Here is a 25741-nt window from a genome sequence, read left to right on the forward strand (position 1 = left end):
AGCATTATCTTAATAGTGTATAAGCAACTCAAATATTTTTGTTTGTTTTGCACTATAAATTAAAATAAAAATGTTTCAACTATAGATATGTTGTGTTGTATTTTGTGTCATTCTCATCGGCAATGCTATACATAATTACTAATCACTGTTTTGAGCAATTGCAAAGTAGACTACATTAGAACACATTGAACTGATAGCATTACACTTTGGGCAAAGACTCACATCAGCAGAAAATTAGAGCATTACGTATGAGCAATGTGACCACTATTAATCAAAGTTGTTAAGTAAATTGTGCAATTTTATGACATGAATTCTTCTTGGATTGATATGTAACAAACATCCAGGAATACTAATTTAAAACAATTGCTTTCGTAAAACTTTGATTGCTGTTGTTTAATTAGTTATTAATTTGCATTTTAGCCAAGAATACACCATTTATAAAGTCAACAGCTTTGAACACGAAAGTACATTTCATACCTCAGCAAACTATGATCATATTTGAAGCAAATCTTTAAAAAAAACGACGAAATTATCATATCTCCAATCTAACAAAATGTTACGCTAGGATAATGTAAGGCGACAGCTCTCTCTCTCTCTCTCTCTCTCTCTGTGTGAGTGTGTGTGTGTGTGTGTGTGTGTGTGATCTGGATTTTTAATGTAGCTTTATGAATATTTCAGTTATATCGCTACGATGTCTGCAATGTGGCAGTTTATAGTGATGACCCGCACTATTGCTTCATGCCAGATACTTGTAGCATGATGTTCCACCCGGTCACATTATCCTGACACCAGGACGACCAGTCCTAACACTAACATCTTAATGCCGAGAGCCTACTGGTTAGAGCGTACTCCTCGGATGAGGGAGGTCGTGAGTTCGATCCCCGGCCAAGTCATACCAAAGACTTATAAAACTGGTACTAATGCTACAAATATTGAAACTCAGCTTACTACATCCAAAGATCGGCATGCAAAATAAATACTATGATACACAAACACAAATTTATTTTATGTTGATATCCAAAGTTAATTGCTATTTGGATTGTTTTCTCTTTCATATGCGCTTTTTCATAGATCATATATAGCATTCTGAAAGATCGTGTTTAGAACTAATTACAAAAATAGTATGAATAAATTGTCCAACAATATTAGAGAGGTATGCTTGATATGGTTGCAAATGTAGTTGTCCAATCCGTAACACCTGGTCTTAAAACCTGACTTAGTTTGAAGCTCTCAATCAATTTTATTTAAAAGATAAATTCGAAATAATTCACCATTCATCCAAACTGGAAAATATCCTCCGCATGAATAGCCACCGACACGTAGGCGACTGGGATCAGTTGGCATGTTTCTTCTACCAACGTCATACCACCCACTAGCTAAATTCCAATCATCTATGTAGTACCCTAATAGATTTGCTGAGTAATTTGAGGATCTTCGGTCAAGTTCATGCAGAGTCGTATGGGTTCCGTCACAGTTTTCTCCTGTATATAGTGATTATTTAAAGACATTGTTTTAAATACGAAACGCAATATGTCTGTCTGTCTGTATGTATATAATATATATATATATATATATATATATATATATATATATATATATATATATATATATATATATATATATATATATATATATATATATATATGTGTGTGTGTGTGTGTGTGTGTTTATATAATCCGATAGGTACAGTCTAACTTAAACTAAAGGTATTCCATTCTCCAAGTCCAACGGACATAATATAAATAAATAACGATTTCCTCAGACGACTCTTATAAAAGCTATTTTTAACTGAAGATTCATAATATGGTGCTTTACATTTCTTTTAATGGGTGAACATGCGTACCAAATTAACAGGGACCCCGAGAGGCCGAGTGGTCTAAAGTGCTCTCCGTTATGGATCACTGCCATCTCACCTATGTATGCGTGGGTTCGAGTCTCGGATTCAGCCAATGTGGGTATGTGAGAAAGCTTGCCAGTAGCTTCTCGTTGGGTAGGTGATTCTTTCCGGGGTTTTCCTGGGTTCTTCCTCCACCATTAATACTGGCCGCCATGTATAGCGTATCGTGTGCTGAAAAATGGCGTTAAACCCTACAACAACAACATCAAATTAACAAATTCTACATCATGAAAACCAGTCTCGAACATTTAAAGTATTACATTGTGAAAAAAATAGCAGTCATGTTTTGACCTTCTAAAAGTATTGAAGTTATCAGCAACTATGGCATGCGTGACGTCTCCAGTAACAGATACCCTTCTAGTTTCGTTTGATGTTCTCATAGTCTCAAATCAATCTAAAGCGAGGCATACTTGACCGGAATGCTTGCTAACTTGACCTTAGGAATCAAACATGCATATATTCTTTTTTATTTGGATTTCAATGAGACTGCTGACACTGTTTCCACCTAAACTGTGTCGATTACTCGCTATTTATTTTCACAACAAATGCTGGAATGGACGCGATATAACTAAGCAGCATTATAGTTGTTGGACACGTGAAGAAATGATTATTGGATGCAGTAATTGCACCAAATATAAAGAACTTTGCTAGTATGGTAATCCCAGATTTACGTTCGTTGTGATCAGGTATTTGCACTATTTCATTTGGAAGAATATTATGACTGAATAACTTCTGTCGGACGGGAGACCGGGATTTGTCGACATTATTTTCAAAATATACGTTAGTTTATTTACTCATATAGGGTGAAATTTTTGACACGTTTATCGTTGGGTTGGGGTGCAAAAAATAGATTTTGACCACCAAACCTCTGTGCATTGACCGATACTCTTACTTTCATTAATAACGATCTCCATTGGAGTATTTTGGACATATTTCCACATCGGTCTTCTTTTAACACAATAGCTGCCACATTATCCGTAGCTATACCAAAATGAAAAAGGGTTTCAGAACTGTGACAAGGAAAATTCCAATAGTGCAGCCAGTCAATAAAGAGAATGTTGTGCAAAAAATATATGCGCCTATTTGGACCAAACTTATTTGCATAAAATAACATCTTAACATGTTGACAAAACAAACATATTAAACTGCACTCACTGTATGTCAAGTGTATTAATTATGTGATAATGTATTTTCTGTTTGCAGTTTTCCATTCGAAATAAAGAGGAAAGAAAACGTAACAGATAATGTAACTTTTTAATTTTTCTCTGACATAAGTTGCGTATTTAAGGTATTAATGCTGCTTTAGTAGACAGTCTATTCATAATAGATAATGTTATGGTTTCCAATCTAATTGACTGATTTATTGCAAATTTAGTCTTTAATACAAGAAAACGATCAAATATTTACATGACAATCTTAACGTTCATATGCGGGAAGGCTTTAAACAAATTTCGCACAACATAACAAAATATTTCATTTTGTTCAAAGTCTATATAGGATCAGAAAAATTTCACCAAATAATTTCTCCTGAAAGTACCTTTAGAAACCTCCAGTAAGCCACATAGACATATTAGCAAGGCACGCATCATGTTTGTCTCATCTTTACATCCTGAAAAGATATATTTTCAAAGACATAATATCAAATAATTTTTTCTGGTATTATCTTAAAACAAATCATGGATTTATAATGCTTTATTAATCACAATACGTGATTAAATAATAATAAATATATTTCGATAAGTACATGTAAACCAGCTCATCGCGAAAACAATCAGTAGCATGATTGCTTGTCACTAAAATATTCTTCTCCGTGATATTATTAATGCTGCTACTGCTAAAACATCTGTTACTAGCACCACTACAACTCATATATATATATATATATATATATATATATATATATATATATATGTTTCAGTATGTATCCTCGTACATGCTACATGTGATTCGGGTTTACAAAAGGCCAATTTAGTCATTCCACCATAAAACAGAGCCAGTTTTTAAGGCATTTTTCTTTATTAATAGATGAATGCTTGTAGGTAAGACATTTAATATGACTTTTATTCTGTTGAGTATCTAATTATGACTGATGCCATTCAGTGGTATGCATGATAAAGAGGAATTATGTGTGTTTGGTTATTAAATGAAATATATCTTTATTAACCAGGCACGTGGAGTACCTTCTGATGCTTTTCCAAAGGACAATGAAAGAACAGTATTTACAATCTTAGAGATATAACTTAGGCAAAAATCAATATATGCATTTATATAAGTCACGCCTGTGTCGCGTGTCTTTCAAATTGGTACCGTATACCACGATGTCGAATTTCTAGCATCTTAACTAGGGCACCATAAGTGATTTCAAAGACGGATATTCCGCATACGGAGGAATTCCACCGCTGTTTCTATTTCGAATGTTAATCGATTCATAGTACAGTGTAAATCTCAGTGATAGGAAGCATGGCAAGAGAGATAGACAGACAGACAGACAGACAGAGACAGAGAAAGAGAGACAGAGAGAGAAACAGATAGAGACAGAGAAAGAGAGACAGAGATATAGAGATTACGGAACTCCTCTCTCTCCACCAATTGATCAACAGACAAATTGTAAAAGAAAAGCAGAGATTCACAACTACTTAATCTAATTAATCAAAACGTGCATTAAACATTTTGATTTTTGACATTAATGGTCTTTTTTTAAACAAACTTAGCTTTGCGTTGTTTTGTTTTAGCAGAGCGATTTGTTGAGCATACCACAAGAATATATATATATATATATATATATATATATATATATATATATATATATGGTAATAAAAGCGTCCACACTGAATAAAATATTTAATTGCACTCTCATTGGATCCAATTTTCGTCGAGTGTGTGGATTTCTACTCTGAAGACGGAAGTATTTTGACATCAGCTGTATTTGGATGAACCACCCGAGATAATAAAAGACTTTGTCAGGGAAGGCGTTTGATACAAGAAATTTTAAGAACATTTTATCTTTTTTAAGTACGATGATGAATCTAGAAAATTAATCACATTTTGGAATTACACGAGGACCATCCAGATCGACCAGAATGCTCCAGAAGAAATTCAGAGATAAATTTGAATTGATTCATGGTGTGAATGTAATTGATGATGACTTTCTACTTTGGGCACGTGGTGAAGATGATGCAAAGACCACATACAATACCAACAGAATGCTTACAACACATTTTGCGATGTGGTAAATTGAACTCAGATAAAATGAAATTGAGGCAGAAGGTAGTAACATTCATTGCATAGGAGATCCCTGCAGAATGGTTGGATGTTTGTTTTGCTAACGTTGCGGGTATCAGCGAAATGATTCAACCAGTGGATAAGCATGCATTCCAGCGTATGTTAAGAGAGGTGAGCTATGAGCAGACGTTTGCAAAACGTTATCAGCAGCGATAGAGCCATTGCCAATTGATAAAGAAGGGCACTGGTTTTATTGAGATCAAATTCATGATAAATGTCAGCATGAAATTAGAACAATACTGGCATCGTCGGAAGTGGCAACGTATTCGACCGTGAAAATACACTCTTCTTCAACGTGATGAATGTGAAACAGGGCTAAGTTCTAGAGTTCTACATGTCTCATGCGCACTCACAGGAACTGATGTAACCTTTGCACATGTCGAGAAAATGATGCAATCGATGGTCTGTGGAATATACATGTTTGTGAGCTAAATATATGAGAGGTTATGCACACATCGAGAAAGAGCTGTATTCGATAGTCTGTGGAATGAAAATGCATGCGAGTTACGTCTGTGTGAGACTTTTGTCCATATAAATTGACCAAAAACCAACTACACTTTTCTACAAGGAAACTTTAGTTAGCACAGTGAAGTCAAGCGTATGCATCTTTAATAGCCGTCTATGCATATACGTGTCTTTCATTGTTCCAATAGCACTATGGTACAGACATAAAATTATCTCATTAATTAGATGCTTCTTTTAGCATTTTAGCATCGGGTGTCTTTATCTGTGAAGCAACTGCATCTATCAACGTGTCAGAAAATGACTTATAGTAGGAACTTGTCTGTTCAGTAATTTTTCAGTAATACGTGTAATTAAAACACAACAATTAAAATGTAATAGCATTCTTAATTGTTATAATCTAGTACTTATATTCTCTCTCTCTCTCTCTCTCTCTCTCTCTCTCTCTCTCTCTCGTCACATAAGAACTTGAAAGAAAAGATGTTTTAATAGCTGGAAAATCTCAGGAACCGAAAAGTTTGCAAAACCGAGAATGTTGGGGTCCCATGGGTTTTGATTCTGATCGGGTTCAGTGTATATTAAGAAATGAACCAGAAGGCAAGGAACCTTCCGAATTAAATTATAACGTCATCGTAGAAATCTCACGTCATATAAAAGGATGGTTCGAAGTTTGTTTCAAAATGTCACAACGTTAACGATTTATCCTTGGAAATGTCTGCTTCTCCTTTAGCAAAACCCAATCATAAGACACAAAAGGCTCATCTGCAACCGTTTCCTCCATTTTACGAACCATTTAGCAGAATAAAAGTGGAATGCGTCGGCCCATTACTTAACACAAAGTTAGGCATCAATACGTGGTACAAATTGTGTGTGCGCCGACATAAACTCAGCAGGCTACTTTGAGGAATAATAAAATATAAACATAGTAAAATCCTTGGTAAAGTTATCTTTCCACATTTTTGTCATGTGCCCACTGAATGTTTTAAGTATGTTCAACATGTCAATGTTTATGTAACTTCAATAGATTTGGAAAAGACGATATAATTATAAAATCTGTCATTGTCCATAAGGAAAAGGACGAAAACATACTTATTCAATATCAAATGGCTTTTTACGTACCTAATCAAATTAAGTCATGTATTTAACATTTTCATGCATTTTACGGATAAGATAAATTATTCAATGAATTAAGTAAAAACGTTCTAGAATTACGCTCATATAATTAGGTTCCAACTCACCAAAGGACCAAACAAGTATCTATTATCTTAGAATACAAACACAAAGGAAAGAGCTAAAGATATACATACATACATACATACATACGTGCGTGCGTGCGTGCCTGCCTGCGTGCCTGCATACATACATACATACATACATACAAGCACGCACGCACGCACACACACACACACATGCACAATCGCATACATACATATATGCATACGTGCATACATACATACATACATACATACATACATCCATGCATGCATACATACATACATACATACATACACACATACAGGGGATATATATATGTATATCTAAATTAGAATCTTGCTGAATTGTAAGAACGAAGAATTATTAGATATCTATGCAAATATCTTACTTATTTCCGTCTCGAAGTTAATTAGTTAATTACCTGTTTTGGGATATATATATATATATATATATATATATATATATATATATATATATATAGAGAGAGAGAGAGAGAGAGAGAGAGAGAGAGAGAGAGAGAGAGAGAGAGAAGGAGTAGCAATGATGTTTTATAAAGCATACATTTATACATTTATATCGGTCTCCCTATTTCAGCTATATCTAAAACTACCGTATGACACAGGAAGGCACTGACGGGCAATATACAGTCAAATGGGTATTCGCGAAATTGTACCAACATTTTTGAAATAATTGTGACGTATACTATATATACTTGCAAATTAAAGAGCATGGTGATAAGAAAAATCTTTTCATACAATGTTATCTTGGTTACGTTATTTTGTTTCTCTAATTTCCAGATAAATCGACAAAAAACAAAGCTCATCAGAGGGATCCCTATAAATAGGTAGGTTAAATATGTGTTTTTCTGTGAACTCGCACCTTCACATACACACCACAACATAATCTACTTAAGTTATTTTGACTATGACCTCTTATTTTGCCACTGGACGTTTGTGATGTGTATGTGCCCTATAACAACTGGTTACATCATTTGTCTTGTGGATTGACCATAAGATAAGAGCGGCTAAATCCATTTTGATACTAAATAAATAAAATATTGTGTTAATAAGTAAGTCTTTCATTAACCATTATGTGCATAGATGCTTTGTAACCACTAATATAAGCTGAGATCATCATTTAAATGGAAAGCATGACGTCCTTATGGGTTGGCTATGATGATGATAAATGTGTCTCTTTAAGTAGAGGCCGACCGAAACTAAATTTCTGGTTTCGGCGGAAAAAGAAACCAGACCGAAAGTTATAAATTGACTTTCGGCCAAAACCTGATCCGAAACCGATAGTTTAACTACACCTACGGCCGAAACCAAAAGATAAACCGAAGTTGCCGAACACAAGATTTATTAAATATGCCCGGGTCACTTCAACCAATGAGCTCCACAGCTTAAAGTTATGTGATTTAATCTCATTATGGATATCGTATAATCATTGATCTGCTCAATTGCTGAGAAAAATTCATCGAGCGAGATCCAGGAATAAAATAAGGGTGTTTAATAAGGATAATCTGCTTAATAATAATAATAATAATAATAATAGGTTTTCTGCTACGTGTTTAGGTTCTAAAAGACAATAACAAATGAAAGAGTGAAAACAACAAGCTTTCAAAAATTTTAACAAATAATTTATTTCCCTGGAAAAACACTGTAAAATTGAAAAAAGAACTTGTTTTAAGAATCAAATCCAAAAATAATCAAAGAATTTTCCACGATTGAAGTTTTAGAAGTTCTAATAATGAAATGTTCGAATAAATTCAAATTCGAAACTGAAGGAAAAATCAAAAATGGAAGGCGATGACGTATACTGTAGCCTTTATGATGCTGCATCGTCTACAGTTCTTTGTTATTCCACAGTCAGTAATATTCCGGTGTTTGAATTTCCAAATAAAATTTAAATAAATGTCTTTGTCCGAGAATTCTGTATATGAGCACTCAAATATTTCCAGGAAAAAGAATTATGTTGTAGAATCCAAATAATTTGAATAAAGATTTAAAATACAACACCAAACTGGTCACAAACACACACTTTCCTGGGTAAAAATCCAGCTAATTAATTTCTCTATAGACATCGGTATAAAACCTGAATATTGTGCAATTTCGGAAAACCCAGATTTGTGAAGGAAAGGCTATTTACATATAAATCATATACTTCCAGTATGTGCTTGATAAAAACGAAAAATGTTACTCCTAGAATAAAATAAAAATAAAACGTTGTTAACTTGTCTCAGTGATTTCTGAATCAAAATCGGGGACTAAGTTAAAAATAGAAACAGTGCTTATATTATTGGGTGTTTATGAAAAGAGTCAGGTCAAACTGAACTTTCTGGACAATATCAAATTCCTAGTAAACAAGGAATAAGAAGAAGAACATAAATTAGAAACGGATTGCTTATGAGTTTAGCTCACCGATTCAAGCAAGACAAGCTTTTCATCAGTGGGACAGCACGCCTGCAAGAACAATTGAAATGTGTAAGACGCATATGTCATGAGTGCAGAATACTTACTATAAGGTTACAACGAAATCGAAAGATATCACCAGAGATGAATAATTCTTTAAATGTTTGCTTTAGCCGAAAACATTTGACGTAAATGTCCTGTTATGCTATATTTTGTTTACCTATACTGATGTCATTTGGATAAACCAAAGCACACTAGTGTATATTTTGGGTGCACGTCTTCGCCAAACATGCAGCTACTAAAACTCATTCTACTCTTGCTTCTGTGTTGACCATTAAAGTGTATTCATAAAGGACCGTACTCTATAGTGATCAAAAAAGCACCTGCGTACATGCTACTTGCGAATAAATATATTTTAACTTTCAGATTTAACCCTGACATTAAATACTAGTGGTATGAAAGTAATTATAAAAATTCAGGATCGACACGAAACTGCGATTTGTTTAAAAATAAGTTAACAAAAAAAAATAAGACTTTTGAAAATCTAAATTTATTTGCTAATTGAAACAATATGATTAATAACGGTTCAAGCCCTTGAATAGATCATTGTGCCGTTATCATTTGTTTTAAAAATCAGTATATATTAACTTGGTCCGAACCCAGAAGCCGTAATGAAGATTTTGTATTACTTACCTGAGACTGCAGCTGTTGGGGAGTATATAATGGAAAGCGACTTGGTTTTCTTTTGTAAGTTTCACGACATTCATTTTCGCACATGATAGTGTCAATACGGCGGACAGTATATTTCGTTTATGGAAAACCCGGTGACCTCCCCCTTGCCCCTATGAGCGGGCGCCCATCTATCGATTGGTGGTAAATTACTGCGAACTTTCTCAAACACCCGCCATTTGATTACGATCCAAACGCACCAAATATGCAACCAATCATATGTATTTTATTACAATCTACTGCAACACATGTACAATCCATAACTGCTTTTTGACTACTTTCATACATTTACGAGGGTCTACAAGAAATTAACATGGGAATGCTATCTTCTTACACTGTCAAAAAATAACTTACTGACTTAAAGATACTATTGTTGTTCACTATTTTTGAGGATGGTACTATTTGTGTGTTTCCACCCAGAATAGACAACTATGCAAAAGAAAAAAAGTGATGAATATCGTGTTATCATCCAAAAAAATCCAATGGAAACGATGAAATACTTTACACATTTCTCAAATTTGTCACGGGCTCTGCCAAACTCGTCGTTGAAAAGAGCGCCAATCGTTTACACCAGCTGTTGATTGAATTCAATTGCGGATTTAATCGGAATGAAGACATAGTTTCCTAATAACCATGGTCATTTTTATCAACGTGTAATTGACTGTAAACGTAGCTTGATTTATATTTACAATCAGGACTTGCGTGGGATGAATTATATATATTAAAACTACTTCCAAATGAGTCTCATGACACCATTGTACGGCTGGAGTAAACTTGGTCGGGAAACAGAGTATGGTGTTGTTGGGAATCACATCCATAGAGCTGTCGGTAGCGTTAAACCAAATATGATATTCGTAATTCGACGGTTTTGATTTCCGAGGAGTCACTCGATGCCAATTGAGAATGATTTTCTAAATGTTCCAAAATGAAACTGATGTTGGTCTGACTTCTTGCACATGTTCATAGAATGGATTTGTGTAACGTGCACTTTCTTTGCTCTTGTAACCGTGATCTCACCTCTGGTGAACATACAAGTATAAGTTTGGTTTTAGCAGCACAACCCAATTATTGAACTCTTCTTTACCGTTTGGTTTGTTCTTCATGATCGTCTTGAAATCTCTCAGAGTAGGTTGATTGTTTCGTTTACGGCATTGTGAAGAATGATTCGAAGACGCTGCAATGCTTGATCGTACTGTTGCTATTTTACGAGTCCTGACAAATAGATTCAATTTTTCTAAACAACGATGGAATCTCTTTCTTGTTTCTTTCTTGGAGAAAGATCATGACTTGAGAGGATGATGAACATAATAAAGTGCACTTCGTTGGGGCGAGTGGTGACAGATTTTGTTTCAGTAGTCAAAAAACACTGAAATGAATAGCGACACACACGCCAGTGTAATACTGGGTTTCGTTTCCGCTGCTTGTCGGCAAGTCATATCAACTATACTACGGGCACCATCTCGGCGTTAATGTGTTTTCAGAGGACTACATCGAGACAATTCCTGTATGTATAAATCCACTACACGTTGTAACACTCCTGTTCTGACTTAGACTTTGGACTTGTTTGAAGCCACGTTTCTCGCGGCAGTTGTTTCAACTAATAAGATAAGGAACTGTCGTTGCTGCAGCGGCAGCCCTTTCAGAAATGCGTTTCCAATTTTTCATTAAATTTGGAAACACGTATGCTAAATCAGGTTATTTCCCCTTAATCACCTGGAATCGACTTTCAAAGTCAAACTTGTTAGGCAGGGCCAGAGGAAACGTGTATTCCTTGATAGTCACATCTTGATGATCTACCAGAGTGTTTTGCTCGTGCAGGGATGGGTACAGGCATAGCATCCATCTTACCAATAAATCAGATATGAGTTTTCTGTATCCATTTCGCTGGTAGATCGATAAGGTATAAAAATGGCATAAATGTTTATGGTAGTCTTGGAGCGTCACGGCCGTGCTTCATCAATGACATCGCAGCGTACAGCATCGATCTAGTCGCATGGCAAAGCAGCACCGCAGTTCATTTTATGACTTGACTTGATATATGTAGGTTGCCGCTTCGTCGAATTCACCAGTATCGATAAAAGTGTACTGGGCTAAAAATTTCCCAAGGTGTTTTTGACTAGTCCCTCATTTGGTTGTTGTTGCTTTTTGAACTGTGTATCGTGTTATACGTCGTTGTTTGTACTCACTATGAAGTGTTGGTCATGGAAGCTTTCCATATTTTGTAATGTAGCTCTGCGTGTATGCACGGTAAAATTTTGTGGTCATCTCACTCGTACCTGGAACACAACCTAAAAAAAAACTTTTTTTAAAGTGCGACTGCTGATTTGGTGGTCCTGTAATCTAAATGGTTATTTGACACTACCGAAGACACGTGGAGCGAAGAGGGCATTTAGCATTACGGGGACTCTCGTCGATATACTACAGGGATGGCTCACTGATAATGTTGAACCTATAATACCAGTCTCTTGTCAAACTTGTGGACCCATTTAATACTAGATTTTCCCTATGATTTCCAGAACACTTTTGACCCTCTAATACCTTCCTCATGCTAGACCTATATGTGTACGTACGTACGTTCGTATGCATGCATGCATGCAAGTATGCATGCAAGTATGTATGTATGTATGTACGGATGTATGTATGTATGTATGTATGTATGTATGTATGTATGTATGCATGCATTCTAACAATGTTATTATGTCACCCCAACGAGGTCAGCTAATATCATTGCTTGACCCTGTAAACACTATTGTCCCTGTATTAACATCCCTGATTAATATATATATATATATATATATATATATATATATATATATAGAAGATTCCTATATAAGATCATATGACCCAACAGAAGCCCACATATATTAATATATCGTTGTTTATTTAATTATGCTATGACAGCCAAGAGACCCATACATATATGTCCACTTTGAAATTTGTCGTTTTACACCTTTGTGAACAGCTATCAAACAGGACATGTGTTCTATATTGTTAGTATCTAATAAGTGGTATGCACACATTTAAATTGTACAATACTGATCTTATTTAATAACTAACTTAAACATCTGATGCGTTGAATGCTTAATGGATGTTACTCATACATTTATTTTACACTTTTGACAGCACTTCTTATTACGTTTATTTGCAACTTCGCATAACATCAAATATGTATTATTCTTCTGCATAACGTACATTAGGAACCAAACTAAAGGCAATTAGTTTAAATAATTATAATTGATTGTTTAAATATATAATTTGTCCAACCTGTTTTGAATCTCTAGTAGCTGCTATGAAGTTCATATTTGCTACCTTTAATGTCGGACAGTGGAAGAAAACTTTATGCGAAAATAATTGTGATTTATATTTTAGATCTTCCATAAAGTCCATAGAGAATATCTTGATTGTGCTCCTATTACACACCGAGAATGTATTTTAAAGATAGGCAAGGTGCAAAACGTCGGCTTTGTTTGTGTTAAATAATGAGTAACACAAATGTCCTGACTAATAACCAGCTCAAAGCATGAGGTATTTGAAATGTACTAAACTTCACGTTGCGTTACAGCAAGTAAGGTTCAAATCAGTATCGACTGAGCATTTATGTAATATCAATGTATCTAACATTACGGAGTTTTGATTGACGACGATAAAAGCAATGTCATTTTGAGTTTTCGATTTACCAGTCCGATTACAGTGTTCACACTTTCACACTTTTTAAAATAATTTGTTTTGTTTTATTTTTTATTGGGACATTTTTACATCGGTAACTCTCTCTAAAAACAATTGAAATACTTTAGTTTATATTTCACTACTACCAAATGAACTAGAACACCAAGTACCTGTATGCTATATGTAGTTATCGGTGCCAGTAAGATCCGTGTATCATACATTGATCTATATCGTGATAAGATTCCATCGGATAGAGGTTAAATACTTTTAAAAAATCCAATGTACATTCCGTAGAAACATCAATGTTCCCCGTGTGACAATGATATTATATGATCTATTATTTGTATTGGCAAACAAGTGAGGTAGATCACAGACGGATATCAAAGAATCCGTACCGCTTTTAAAATGCATGTACTTTCGAATATTTCTGCATGGTATGAGGTGGGTCGGAAAGTATGTTGCAGCACATCCAATTTTCTTCTTCCTCTTCCTAGTCATCATCCTACTCATCATCATCATCATCAACTTATACTTTTTCTCCTTCTTCTTCTTCTTCTTCTTCTTGTATTAAATTAATTTCCTTGTTTCAGTTATAGTAAGCCACGTATTTGTCCTACAATGATTTGGTCTTATACGAGAAAGAAAAAATATTTGTTTAATCTTGCCATTTAACATTTCGACAAGTAACATGCACATGTTTTTTAACATAAATAAATATCGATACTTTTATTTTCAGTCAATATCTACCAATAATAAGCTATGTCTGTGAGGATTTGGGAAGTTAATTTATACTTGTTTGCATAGCATGCGCGCTGTTTCATACAATAAATTATAAAGATCTTTTTCTCAATCGGTAACTATCAAACAAGTCACGCAATGTTAAGCAATGTTGGTCTACCATATATTATATAGGATTTATTAACTATTTTTTGACAAAGTACAAAGATATTCATGATCAAAATAATTTAAATTTCATGGATTTCATATGTTTCGTATTGTAGCAAAAAGACTGAATTGGAAATAGTATCGAATTTTTGTTTTAAGTAAAATAATTATATGTATCGCTCTTATTTTGAAATGTTAACTTATTATAACAAATATCATATTGTCGTTGATCTATTATGCACGCATACATATTAGTCGCTAGATTGTGTTTACTTTTTCTCTCCAGATAATTCTTCCGTAAAATGGCACGTCGCTTTCTTGTTGACGAGGTTTATTTTGCGATCCACATTTAAAATAATAATTGACGGTTTTTAATCATAAACTTCTAAGAAATAATTAGTAGACTATATTACTGGCCTGTTAGATGGCATATTAGTGATGCAAACACTTTAGCATCCTTGATTCATAACAACTCAAGAAGCGGATCTTCAAGTAACATTCTATAACTTCCAGCTAGTGGAAGTAAGAGTATAGATAAGGTGCAACCCTTCTCCAGAAATCCGCTATTTCTACAACAATTATAGTTTGACCCCTCCAAGGTCAACAAGATCATGCACATTAGGAATGGGCGAAGGATGCGAACATCATTATTACCGAATGAATTCAGCAAGATAATATTTGCATAATAATAAATCACTTCCATTTCGTTACTTTAATCAATCAAACTTATAATAATATATTTTAGTTGATATTTATTGTGTTGTGGAAAATGGATTTACTAATAGAAAACAGTGAAGAGAACCTGGACGGATTTGCTAATGTTTTATAAAATAACGTCATCAAAATAATTAAGCCTGTATTCTTTTCATGTCCTCCGTATGCGAGTACGAAAGAATTACAACAACGAAAAAACGCTTTGTACTACACGAACTATTGTAATGCCTCAGATGAAACAAATCGGTCGCAGATTATTCAATAATGGTAACTATAGTTTGTATATTGAGTGATAATCCCTCATTCGTTTGAGATGAAACCTTCTCCTCCATGCGTTCATCACGTTTGTGACATGGTTTCCATGATAAACTCTTAGATAAAGTGTTGAAAGTGATACCGATGGTCTTTTCTTATAAATCACCCCTCCCCAATACCTAAAACAATCTCGTTGATTAGTTAAGCATAGCATCGTGATTTTCTGTCAAATATTTAATAGATCGCTGAATCTTTCACCACATCGAATAAGGCAGACCTCACAACGGAGATACCAAAATAATAGCCGCTTATGTCTCAAAACTCCATTTTAATTGTACGGAAAGGTCACATTACAAAGTCAAATTAAAGATGCAGTTAACTACATTAAATAATGCAATTGCCTTTGTCGGTACTTAAATGTACCAATTAGAAAAATGTTATCCATTAACAATCCATAGCAAATAATATTGCACAACGTCCTAGATGCAGTATAAGTATATTTAATCGTCGGGTGAAAATAATTTAGGCGTTCAATGAGTTTGTTTGAATTCATTGATAACCTAATTCATTTTCTTATAATGCATCTAGTATGCATGTTTCATTTTTAGATGTAAGCGTAATAAAAATATTGATAACACTATCTCTACAAAAATTAATTAATATCAAGGAAACTAATATCCTCCAATATGTGGAATATTCTTCAGGTCATCCCATGTCAAGTAAACACGGTATACCATATAACCAGTCCAAAATATACCGACGCATTATTTCAGATGATAGACAATTACGAAATTCTTTGAATAAATTAAAAACATATTTTCAAACAAGACATTATCCTACACAATTAATTGACTCTGCGCTGAGAAAAGCCAGTGAGCTTACTCAACATGAGGCTTTTATCACAGCTAAATGTAGAATAGAGAATAAAATAATTCCTTTCACAATACAATATAGTCATTCAATACCTATCATAGGCATTATAATTAATAAATATTGGAGTCTCCTAAATTTATCAAAACAAGCTAGCATAAAATCACTTTACAAAAATAAACCAATTCTCGCTTATAGAAGACCCAGGAATTTGCAAGATTTTCTAAATAGAACTGAACAGACAGAAATTTTAATAAAAAAAAAAGTTTTTGTCATCTAAATGTAACAGAAACCTGTGCTTTCAATCTGCAAATATAAGAGAAAGCATTTCTTTCATTAGCTCGAATACAAAAAAGATGTTATTGTCTCCACGTGATAACACTAGCCGAATATCAACTAATGTGATTGTGTTGATAACCTGTGAAAAATTTACCATGCAATATGTTGGACAAACACTTCAACGAGTTTCTAAGAATATGAATAATCATCGCTTTCACATAAAAACAATTATCGAGATGCTCAGTTTTCCTCTAATATTTTAACACACTTTAACAACAATAATCACTCTCCAGTCCATTTTTGTTTCATGCCAATGGATATTGTGCGAGGCGACATGAATATTCTCATAAAAGAAACTTATTGGTTTCATAAGTTAGAAACTTTCTATCCTGAAGTCTTAATGCCAGTGCACTGTATAAAATGTCATAACTATTTTATTAATTGATAAATTGTGTATCCTTCATAGCAATATAATTATTTGTATGACCTGTTTGTGTCTATGTAATTGAATCACATAGTAGGTATACTTTTTATATGGTATGTGCAGTTTCACATTTTTGATATTATATCATGTGAGCATATCAATTTATGTCATTCTGATTGGTCCGAATAAGCCCATGAATTTATTGTGCAATAATCTCTTTAATGATTAATTGCGACCGTGGGGAAATTTCTTAGTCCCAGCCCACTGGAACTACTTTATTTTACAACTGTGTACTAAAACAAAATGGACGCTGTATATCCATTAGGTACCAGAGTAAACATAGGCAATTCAAATGATATGGCGATAGAAACACACAGCAGAGTTGATCTAGTTTTCTTTTATAGAGTGAGATTTGATAACGACAAAGAATCAATGATTCCAGCAGATCTGACTCACGTAATGTTTCCTGTAACAACACCCGCGACAGAGCCAAAACAGCAGACGATGACGACTCAACCGGCAACTGTCCAGAAAGCGAACAAAGAAAATGCAGGCAAGAATATATCAAGATGACATAGATGACATAATCAAATAGCACTTTAACAAGAATACTGCTAAATGTCTTCTTCAAAGAACCCAATATAAATGAAAATATTGAGATTCATCAAGTCCCTCCAAGTGAACAATGTAACATCCTGTGCAAACTCTTCATTTGTGTAAAAAGGAACGATGCGTTAAATTATGAGCCAAATTCAATCAGGTTTTTGTGTCTAGTTTTGAAACTCAACTTCGCAAGTACGATTATCCCACCAGTTTACACAATGGACTATAATTTTTTTAAATGAGATAGATTGTCAAAAGTAAATCAATGCAACTGAAGCGTGAAGGAAAAGGAAACTTGCCTTAAAAAGCGGAGTCAATTTCCGATGATGAAATACAAACTTTATTGGCATGTGGCCAGCTAGGTGATGCAATACAAAAACGACTCATCAACACACTATGGTTTCTTAATACAATACACTTCGATCTGAGAAGGTCGGCATAACATAGAGATATGTGTTGGGGGAATGTGCAGGAAAAACAGGACTCAAATCGTCTGAGATACCTGGCATTTTCGGAAAGACAAACTAAAACAAGAACTGGTTTAAACCCTCGATATGCTAGAGTGATTCAACTCAAAATGTTGCAAAAGCCAGAAAATCCAGCACGCTGCCATGTAAGAATATATGGTTTATACGCGGAGAAACGACCTATGGCGTACAGCGATGCATATTCGCCCTTCTACATCGCAAGTAATGCAAGATATGGATCATAAACCCCACCTCCCAGACAGTCATGGTTCAAATATAACCAGTAGGAATAAATAAAATTGCCTCTCTCATGAAGAAAATGTCTGCAAATGCTGATCTCCCTACTGACAAGAAATTATCAAACCACAGTGCCATAAAACGCTTTATCCAAAGGATGAATAACCACTGCATTCTTCCAAATCAAATTATGCAAATATCTGGTAACAAAAACATCCAATCAGTGAATAACTACAACCAAATGAAAGCAAATCAGCACCGGCAAATCACCGCAATTCTCAGCAATACGTCTACATCCAGTAAGTTTCTGCAGCCAGTAATGCTCCCTCCAGAGAAATATCAAACAACTCTGCCAGATCCAATACATCGTCTGTGGTGAATGTTTGTGGTGGAATAAACACACTTTTTCCAAAGAAACTTTATGAACAGCCACATACAAACTCATGTATATGGCGTGTCACTAACCCAGCAGACGTAACCAAGTGAACTATGTAACAACACCTTGGAATTTCTAGCGGCGGTCCAGTTTTGAAAAAGCATCCTCTCTGCGACAAAAGGTCTATTGATTAGAAGGAGAGTTGCTCTTTTAATTGTTATTTGTTTAAAAAATAAACTTTTAAATGTTATTTTTTTTTAAATTGTTGAACACAGCTACAATTCCTTCTGGGACTATTTTCACGCACACTAGATCAAATTTGCCCCAAATAAGGTAGAATCTAATGCCGAAAATTATTTGTTCCTCCTTTCCTTTCTTTCCACTATAAATGAAAACGATGTGATAAAATAAATCTCAATTGGGTAACGATTTAATATTGAATATGTGAAACTCGCTGAATAATGTTCAGCTACTGCTCGCCAAGGCTTGCAATAGTTGAACATTATTCAACTCTTTTCATAAATTCAATATTAAACCATTACCCATTTGAGATCCTCTATTTATCATTTTACTGATTCAGGTTTCATTAGAGACTCATGTATCTTTAGATCCTGGCATATATATATATATATATATATATATATATATATATATATATATATATATATATATATATATATATATATATATGACGATGCATATCATTTGTGATTTTTCCAAATGACGTAATTGTTATTTTAAAATAAAAAGACGTCATCCGTTCCTTTCAAAACATTTATTGCCTGAAGAAACAAATATTAAATACGAAATTAGGTGCACATAATTTTCTGCGTTTGTGTTGTTTTTTTTTTTAATTTATCCCAATGATGCATTAAGGGCATTGGTTTCAATGTGCGGCGCGAGATGGAATGTTGTTGAGGAGAAATTTAATGTCCTCGGAAGGGAATGGTAATTAGTGGGACAAGACTAAACAGCAACAAATACAATAATAGTAACAACAAAAATACTAGTACCACTGACAAGACTATTGCTTCTACTACTACTACTACTACTACTACTACTACGTCTACCACTATTACTACTCGCAATAACAAACTGTTCCTGAACTACTAATATTATTGAAGAAAAATAAGCGGAAGAAGGAGCAGAAAATGATGATATTACTAAAACGGACTCACGCAAGTATTCCTTCTTGAAACTCTTTATGAAGATTTCAGTACTCTTCTACTGTTTGAAAATATCAAGACGATTATTTACCGATTGTTTCGAGTGTTCGCTTTATATTCTCAGGAGTGTCTCTGATTGCTTGATCGTACTTCGCATGACAATGAACCATGGAAACCGACCAAGACTTCCTTGTCAATATAGAACTGTATGGTGAAATACAAGTCTATCACCATAATTAACTGGTCATGTCTAACGGTTGCCTTAATAGCATCGGTTTTGGCAAGCAAAACCGTTATGACAATAGAAATTAGAAGAAAAAGATTTACCCTGGTGAAGACCGCACTTGAAGAAAATTTGAATGCTTGATAAGTGTGTATTACAAAAATAGACAATAATTACTATAATACATCATTATTTCATCAAAACGTAAATGTGTAGTGTACTTGTTTATATTACTCGTGTATGTTAATATTCTTCCATTGTTGTGATGTGATGTATTTGCTTTTTATATGCATGGTTGTCAAATTCATTATGTGTTATCATCTGTAAATCTTAACTTTCAACTGTCGCTGGAGATTGAAATGTGTGGTAAAGTTTCCTCCGCAACAAGCACTCTATCTAGAGTATATACTACAGGAAAATAGAAACATGGTATATCAAAACTCTACCACATATATATATATATATATATATATATATATATATATATATATATATATATATATATATATATATATATACGCATGCTTCGATATTTCAACTGATAATAAGTACGTATTCTTTCTCTGCTATCGGGTACATAGGTTAATCCATATGAAGGAAAGAGGCGTCATGCACAGACATATGGTATGTATGTAGGTCGGTGTGTCGGTATGTATATATGTAAGTACGTAGGTAGGTAGATAGGTAAGTATGTATGTATGTATTCACTTAATTTCCCAGTATGAATTAGATTGGACTGTTGAATATACCTTTGTTCTCATAAAGTTTCGGCGTTTCTTTTACAGAAATAAAAATGATTATAGCGCCAATAACCCTTCTTTTCCTGGTGGCTAAACGTCCATTTATCCGCACAGTAGTATGCAATACACTTAAACATAAGCACTGGTTGAATTGCGTTATTATAATTTAGAGATCATTCCCTGAACATTGAACAATTTGTATATAATAAGCAATCGAATATTCGTGATTGATCGAAAATGCGAAAAGTATTTTGTCGTTTTTATCATTGAAATTCAAAAATATCTCATAAGTTATCAATACACCGGATGATCACTTCCACCTTTGTTCGATTCAGTTAACACATATGTCAATGATTTGTATATTCATAAAGTGATTTGACAATTTATTTCATCAATGTAAAAATCATCTTCGAAAATCAGACTAAACGTAAGTCTGGATTTCTTAATTAAGGTATCTTTCTCTATATGTATCTTCTAATTTCCAGCTAGTCAAATGTCAATCAAATTATATTCTGTACATACAGCTGGAACCACATATCTTCTGCCTTGGATTACGTAGCAGATACTAAATATAAATATCACATTCTTGATATATGAGTTAGTTACAATTACCTCAAATAATCACCGAATCACTGCTGAAGAGAGAGAGAGAGAGAGATAACTTATCAGTGGTTCAGTGCGTGTGCGTGGTAGAGGAGAGTAAAACGTTACTGTTAATACTTGTGCTACGAAAGCAACTGTGCTAGAATATCATACAAATAGAGCCATATTGAGTTTTAATTTATTAGTGCATCATTTTGGTTTTATGTATTTGGCAATCCGACTTATTCAATTAACAATTATAACGCCTGAGGAGGCTTAATTGAGGAACTAGGAAGATATTATTTGCATTGTTTTCCTGGCGTTTTGATTACACAGTATAAGGAAGTAAACAGCGCCCCTTTGTGTTCAATCATCCATTCCGAGTTTTAATCCATATTGCTGTACTTCGTGGTTACATTTATTTGTGAGGCTTTATCTTTGCACGTTTTGGTTCATTCAATTTTACAGTTGTCGAACTTTGCTTTAAATTGACACTGTATGAGCCATTATTGTGCGTAGATACCGTGAAACGCAACTAGATGCATACATGCACAGTTTTATATACCATAATGTTCTGACATCCCCCAATGCACACAATATCCAATATCAAATACCTACTCCTTACTACTGCTCTGTTTTGTTTTCTCATTTGTACTATATATAAAATATGTATAAATCTTCCGAAACTACTAAATCAACAAGAAAATAATAAGAACACATGGTACTACAATTTACTTTTCGACTACTACTACTACCACCACTACTACTACTAAGATGAACGCTTCTCCATTTAAGGTTTAAGGTTTTATTATCATTTGATTATCAGTTGTTGCACCAGATGTTGAATGATTGCCAGAAGTTTCTTCAGACAAGGAAGACTGTGAATTAAAATGACGATTACAATATGAAGTTTTGCAAATATTTATTTATCAAGGGGTTAATCTTTGTGTTTTGTATGACAATACATGGAGTTGATTTAAGTTGAGGGTGGATACACAGGACGTTCACAATACCTTTAGAGAGCATAATATGTTTGATTAGGATAATTAAGATAACGTATATCATTAGATTACAGCAGATTAGTTGATCGGTATGTGTTATTCACATGACTGTCAAGATAAATAGGTATTCCATATGACTGAAATAAATTTCCACCAATCTGCAAAGAACTGTATTTTTTTAAGCACAATGCTTGCGTCCGGAATTGCGTAGGTTGCAGGAGTCACCTGAAGAGGTAAAGTTTACAACGAACCTGCCTTCATTTTGTATTATACAATGATTATCCAATACATACTTTTTTGTAAACGTAATGGGTACCTGTGAATAAGTTTTATGCGAATTTCTGATCGCGTTGCTCGTAAGCAGAATTAGCTAATTAAAGCTTTCATGGCTCAGTATTAATACATATGTTGACCAGTGCAACAACCACAAAGAAGATATGGCGACATTTCTCTATTGGCAATATCATGCCCTAATGTTTGATATGACAAATGTAGTTTTAGAGAGAGAAAAGTAAACGATTTAGTTGATGTATATAATCATCTTCAAAAATCTTGATCAGGTTTGTATCATTAATCTGACTAGATCGGGTACATAAGGGGGGTATTCTGCCCGTGAGTGAATACATGATACAGTGGCAGTGGACGGATACACACTATAAACGAACCTACATTGTGTCTCACTCACGTATTGTATTGAAAAATTTCCTAAGGACCTAATGCCAAATATAATCATTATTACTGATACGTAAGATGTAAGGTCAGAGTGACATCACTATGGAGTTTCTGGTAGGTACTCACCAGCTGTAAGTTTAACGTTACCTTCAAGACAGTATTGGTAATGTTGTTTTGAAATGGACTTGAACATAAAATGTTTTACACTTGATGAAGCCAACTCAGAAAAAAACACTGCTTCTTCCACCAGAGACAAATTTGTCCAGAAGCGTTACAATCAATATTTTGTAATTACACCTAATGAAAAATATATGTATTTTTCCCTCATTTTTATGGTCCTAAGTCAGCAATATAGCTACAATTGATTATTTGGTAAATGCGTACACATAAATCAAACTTGATAATTCCTATCCACCCATCTGCTTTCTCTCGCCTCAACACAAAACCGGTTTAAATAATAGTATTGACATGTTTCATCGGCTAAATATAACTTTCGCTCCTTTATTAAAATTAACTGGATATTTCATTTGAAATACTAAACATATGTGTACTTAACTGTATAATTGTATCACGACTCTTCGGAAGTTGATGACCACACGTGGTTTATTTCACTTAGAAATACCTCTACTAATCGGTGACCTCATCAACAACCGTAATACAATTTTTTTCGGAATTTGTCGAACCTTGAATACTCGTCAATGCCCATGCATTGTGGGGACATGATTCACAATAAGAATATAGTTCTCACGACATTGTAATCATTCTCAAATGAGAAGAGTACATAGATTACAGGTTTTCAATTGCCATTTAATAGCCAATTTACTGCGGAGTGTATAAACTTTCATCAGAAATGACAAGAAAACTAATTTCTGAACCATGTTTGGCAAATGCTCTATAAATGTACAGACTGCACACACATATGCACAGGAGTATTCACAAAATAGCGTTCAAATCTTTTCATTTTTGTTCATAATGATCACTGTTGTGGATGAGTATGCAACTAGTATGTGCATAGTTAATTGGTGTAAGCTCTTTTTATATACGTGGATGAATACCTGTCATACTCACCGTCATTAGTCATGTTATACAATCAATCGTCACAATTAGTGGCAACGGTGACAGCTACCAGAACTGAAAGAATTGCCATCTAGTAAAGTCTACAACTAGTGATATTTCTTGCCTGGTCATTTTGCAACTTTGTCATAGTTATCGTTCCTCAGTTTGATATATGATCTCTTTCTTTTTTTTTGGGGGGGGGCACCAGACAGATGCCCAACCCCCTTCACTTAGCCAAAGCTTATAAAAGGTTTATTTGTGTTTGTTACCCCCAAAGGTGTGTTGTTTGTGTTGTTATTTTAGAAATTTTGGAAAGTCGCTTCGTTAGAAATTTTGATTGGGGTATTTCTAAGTTCCCTAGTGTATCTATAGGGTTGTTCATACAAAAGTGGTTTCTATTACCCTTTCGGAGTTCCTTCCCTTTTTATTTGTCGACCTTGCTAGGGTCGCCTATGTCCCGTGTTTGCTATGTGTATGTGCTATATGTATGTGGCTGTTATATTGTGTTTCCGTGTAGGGACAGCAGTTATTCCAAATTAAATAATCCCCAGTTGTCCTGACTTTCTCCTTGTTTATTTATATCACATCAGAAGAAAAATATTCAATTTTGAAATTTGGGCGAAAAGTGTTTTTTCATAGAAACTATTTGAAACCTTGGTGGTTTCTATATGTGTGCTGAAACACTTTCGCAGATAGGAAGGGATAGGCTTTGTAACGAGGTGGGGTTTATACTTCATTTATTTGTTGTATATCTCCCATCTGGAGCATGTCCACCCATTTTAAATATGCCAAAGGGTCGAATAACGTTTCTCAATAGTCTTCCCTTTCAGGGTATTGGCGCAGTTTGCAGCTGCACTATGTTAGTATGTGTAAAGAAAGAAGAAATAAAGGGAGGGGTACAGATAATCTAATGGTGGTATACAGATAATCTAATGGTGGTATATCTATAAGTTATTTTGTCCATTCCTTGAGGGTTCTTTTTCCAGACTCTTTTATGGGTCTGTTCACTTCGCGTAGCACCATGTGGCATAGCCCCATAACGTCCTTGTCTGTACTTTCCTCATCGAGGACTCCTATATTACTTTTCTATTATAATTAGTTGACCACACGCTTTCATTGTGGTAACTATAAACTCTGTGATCTTGTATAATGTGTTTTTATTAAAATTTCCATCTAAAAATAGTATATTCTGAGGTTTATATGTGTCATATTTCCTGATTTCTGCTATTACTCTTTCTGTATCTTCTTTTGTCTGTGTGCGTTGTATTAATGTGTGTCGTTTGCTAAAGGGTCATATTTTACACAACGGACATTTGGGCGGTACTCTGACAATGCGCCGTCTCGCTGCAGCCTCTCCCGTCAACCATGCATCATGCATGTATTTGAAGGAGAGGCTTTCAATCTTTACGGAGCCTAGTTTAGACCAGTGCCCCCATGTTCTCTTCCAATTGACATACATGTGCTCTTTTTCAATTTTGCATGGTAGTTTCCCTGTTATATCATGTCTAATCCAATCGTAAGTAAGTTTC

General features: G+C 34.3%; 1 protein-coding gene across 1 annotated transcript in view; it reads right to left on the minus strand.

The window, feature by feature from the left end:
• The window catches only part of LOC149799437 (von Willebrand factor D and EGF domain-containing protein-like), a 43127-nt gene extending 33809 nt beyond the window's left edge, over nucleotides 1-9318 (minus strand). Inside the window, exons 1-3 of the mRNA XM_089958780.1 lie at nucleotides 9277-9318; nucleotides 3435-3506; nucleotides 1272-1481 (exon numbers count right to left, since the gene is read on the minus strand). Coding sequence (XP_089814906.1) covers nucleotides 1272-1481; nucleotides 3435-3486 — 262 coding nt within the window. The 5' untranslated portion in view covers nucleotides 3487-3506; nucleotides 9277-9318. The remainder of the gene's footprint in view (nucleotides 1-1271; nucleotides 1482-3434; nucleotides 3507-9276) is intronic.
• Between the last annotated feature and the right edge of the window lie 16423 nt (nucleotides 9319-25741).

This window comes from Sinohyriopsis cumingii, chromosome 5 (genome assembly GCF_028554795.1).
Source record: "Sinohyriopsis cumingii isolate HCF-2022 chromosome 5, ASM2855479v2, whole genome shotgun sequence".
Taxonomy (NCBI): Eukaryota; Metazoa; Mollusca; class Bivalvia; order Unionida; family Unionidae; genus Sinohyriopsis; species Sinohyriopsis cumingii.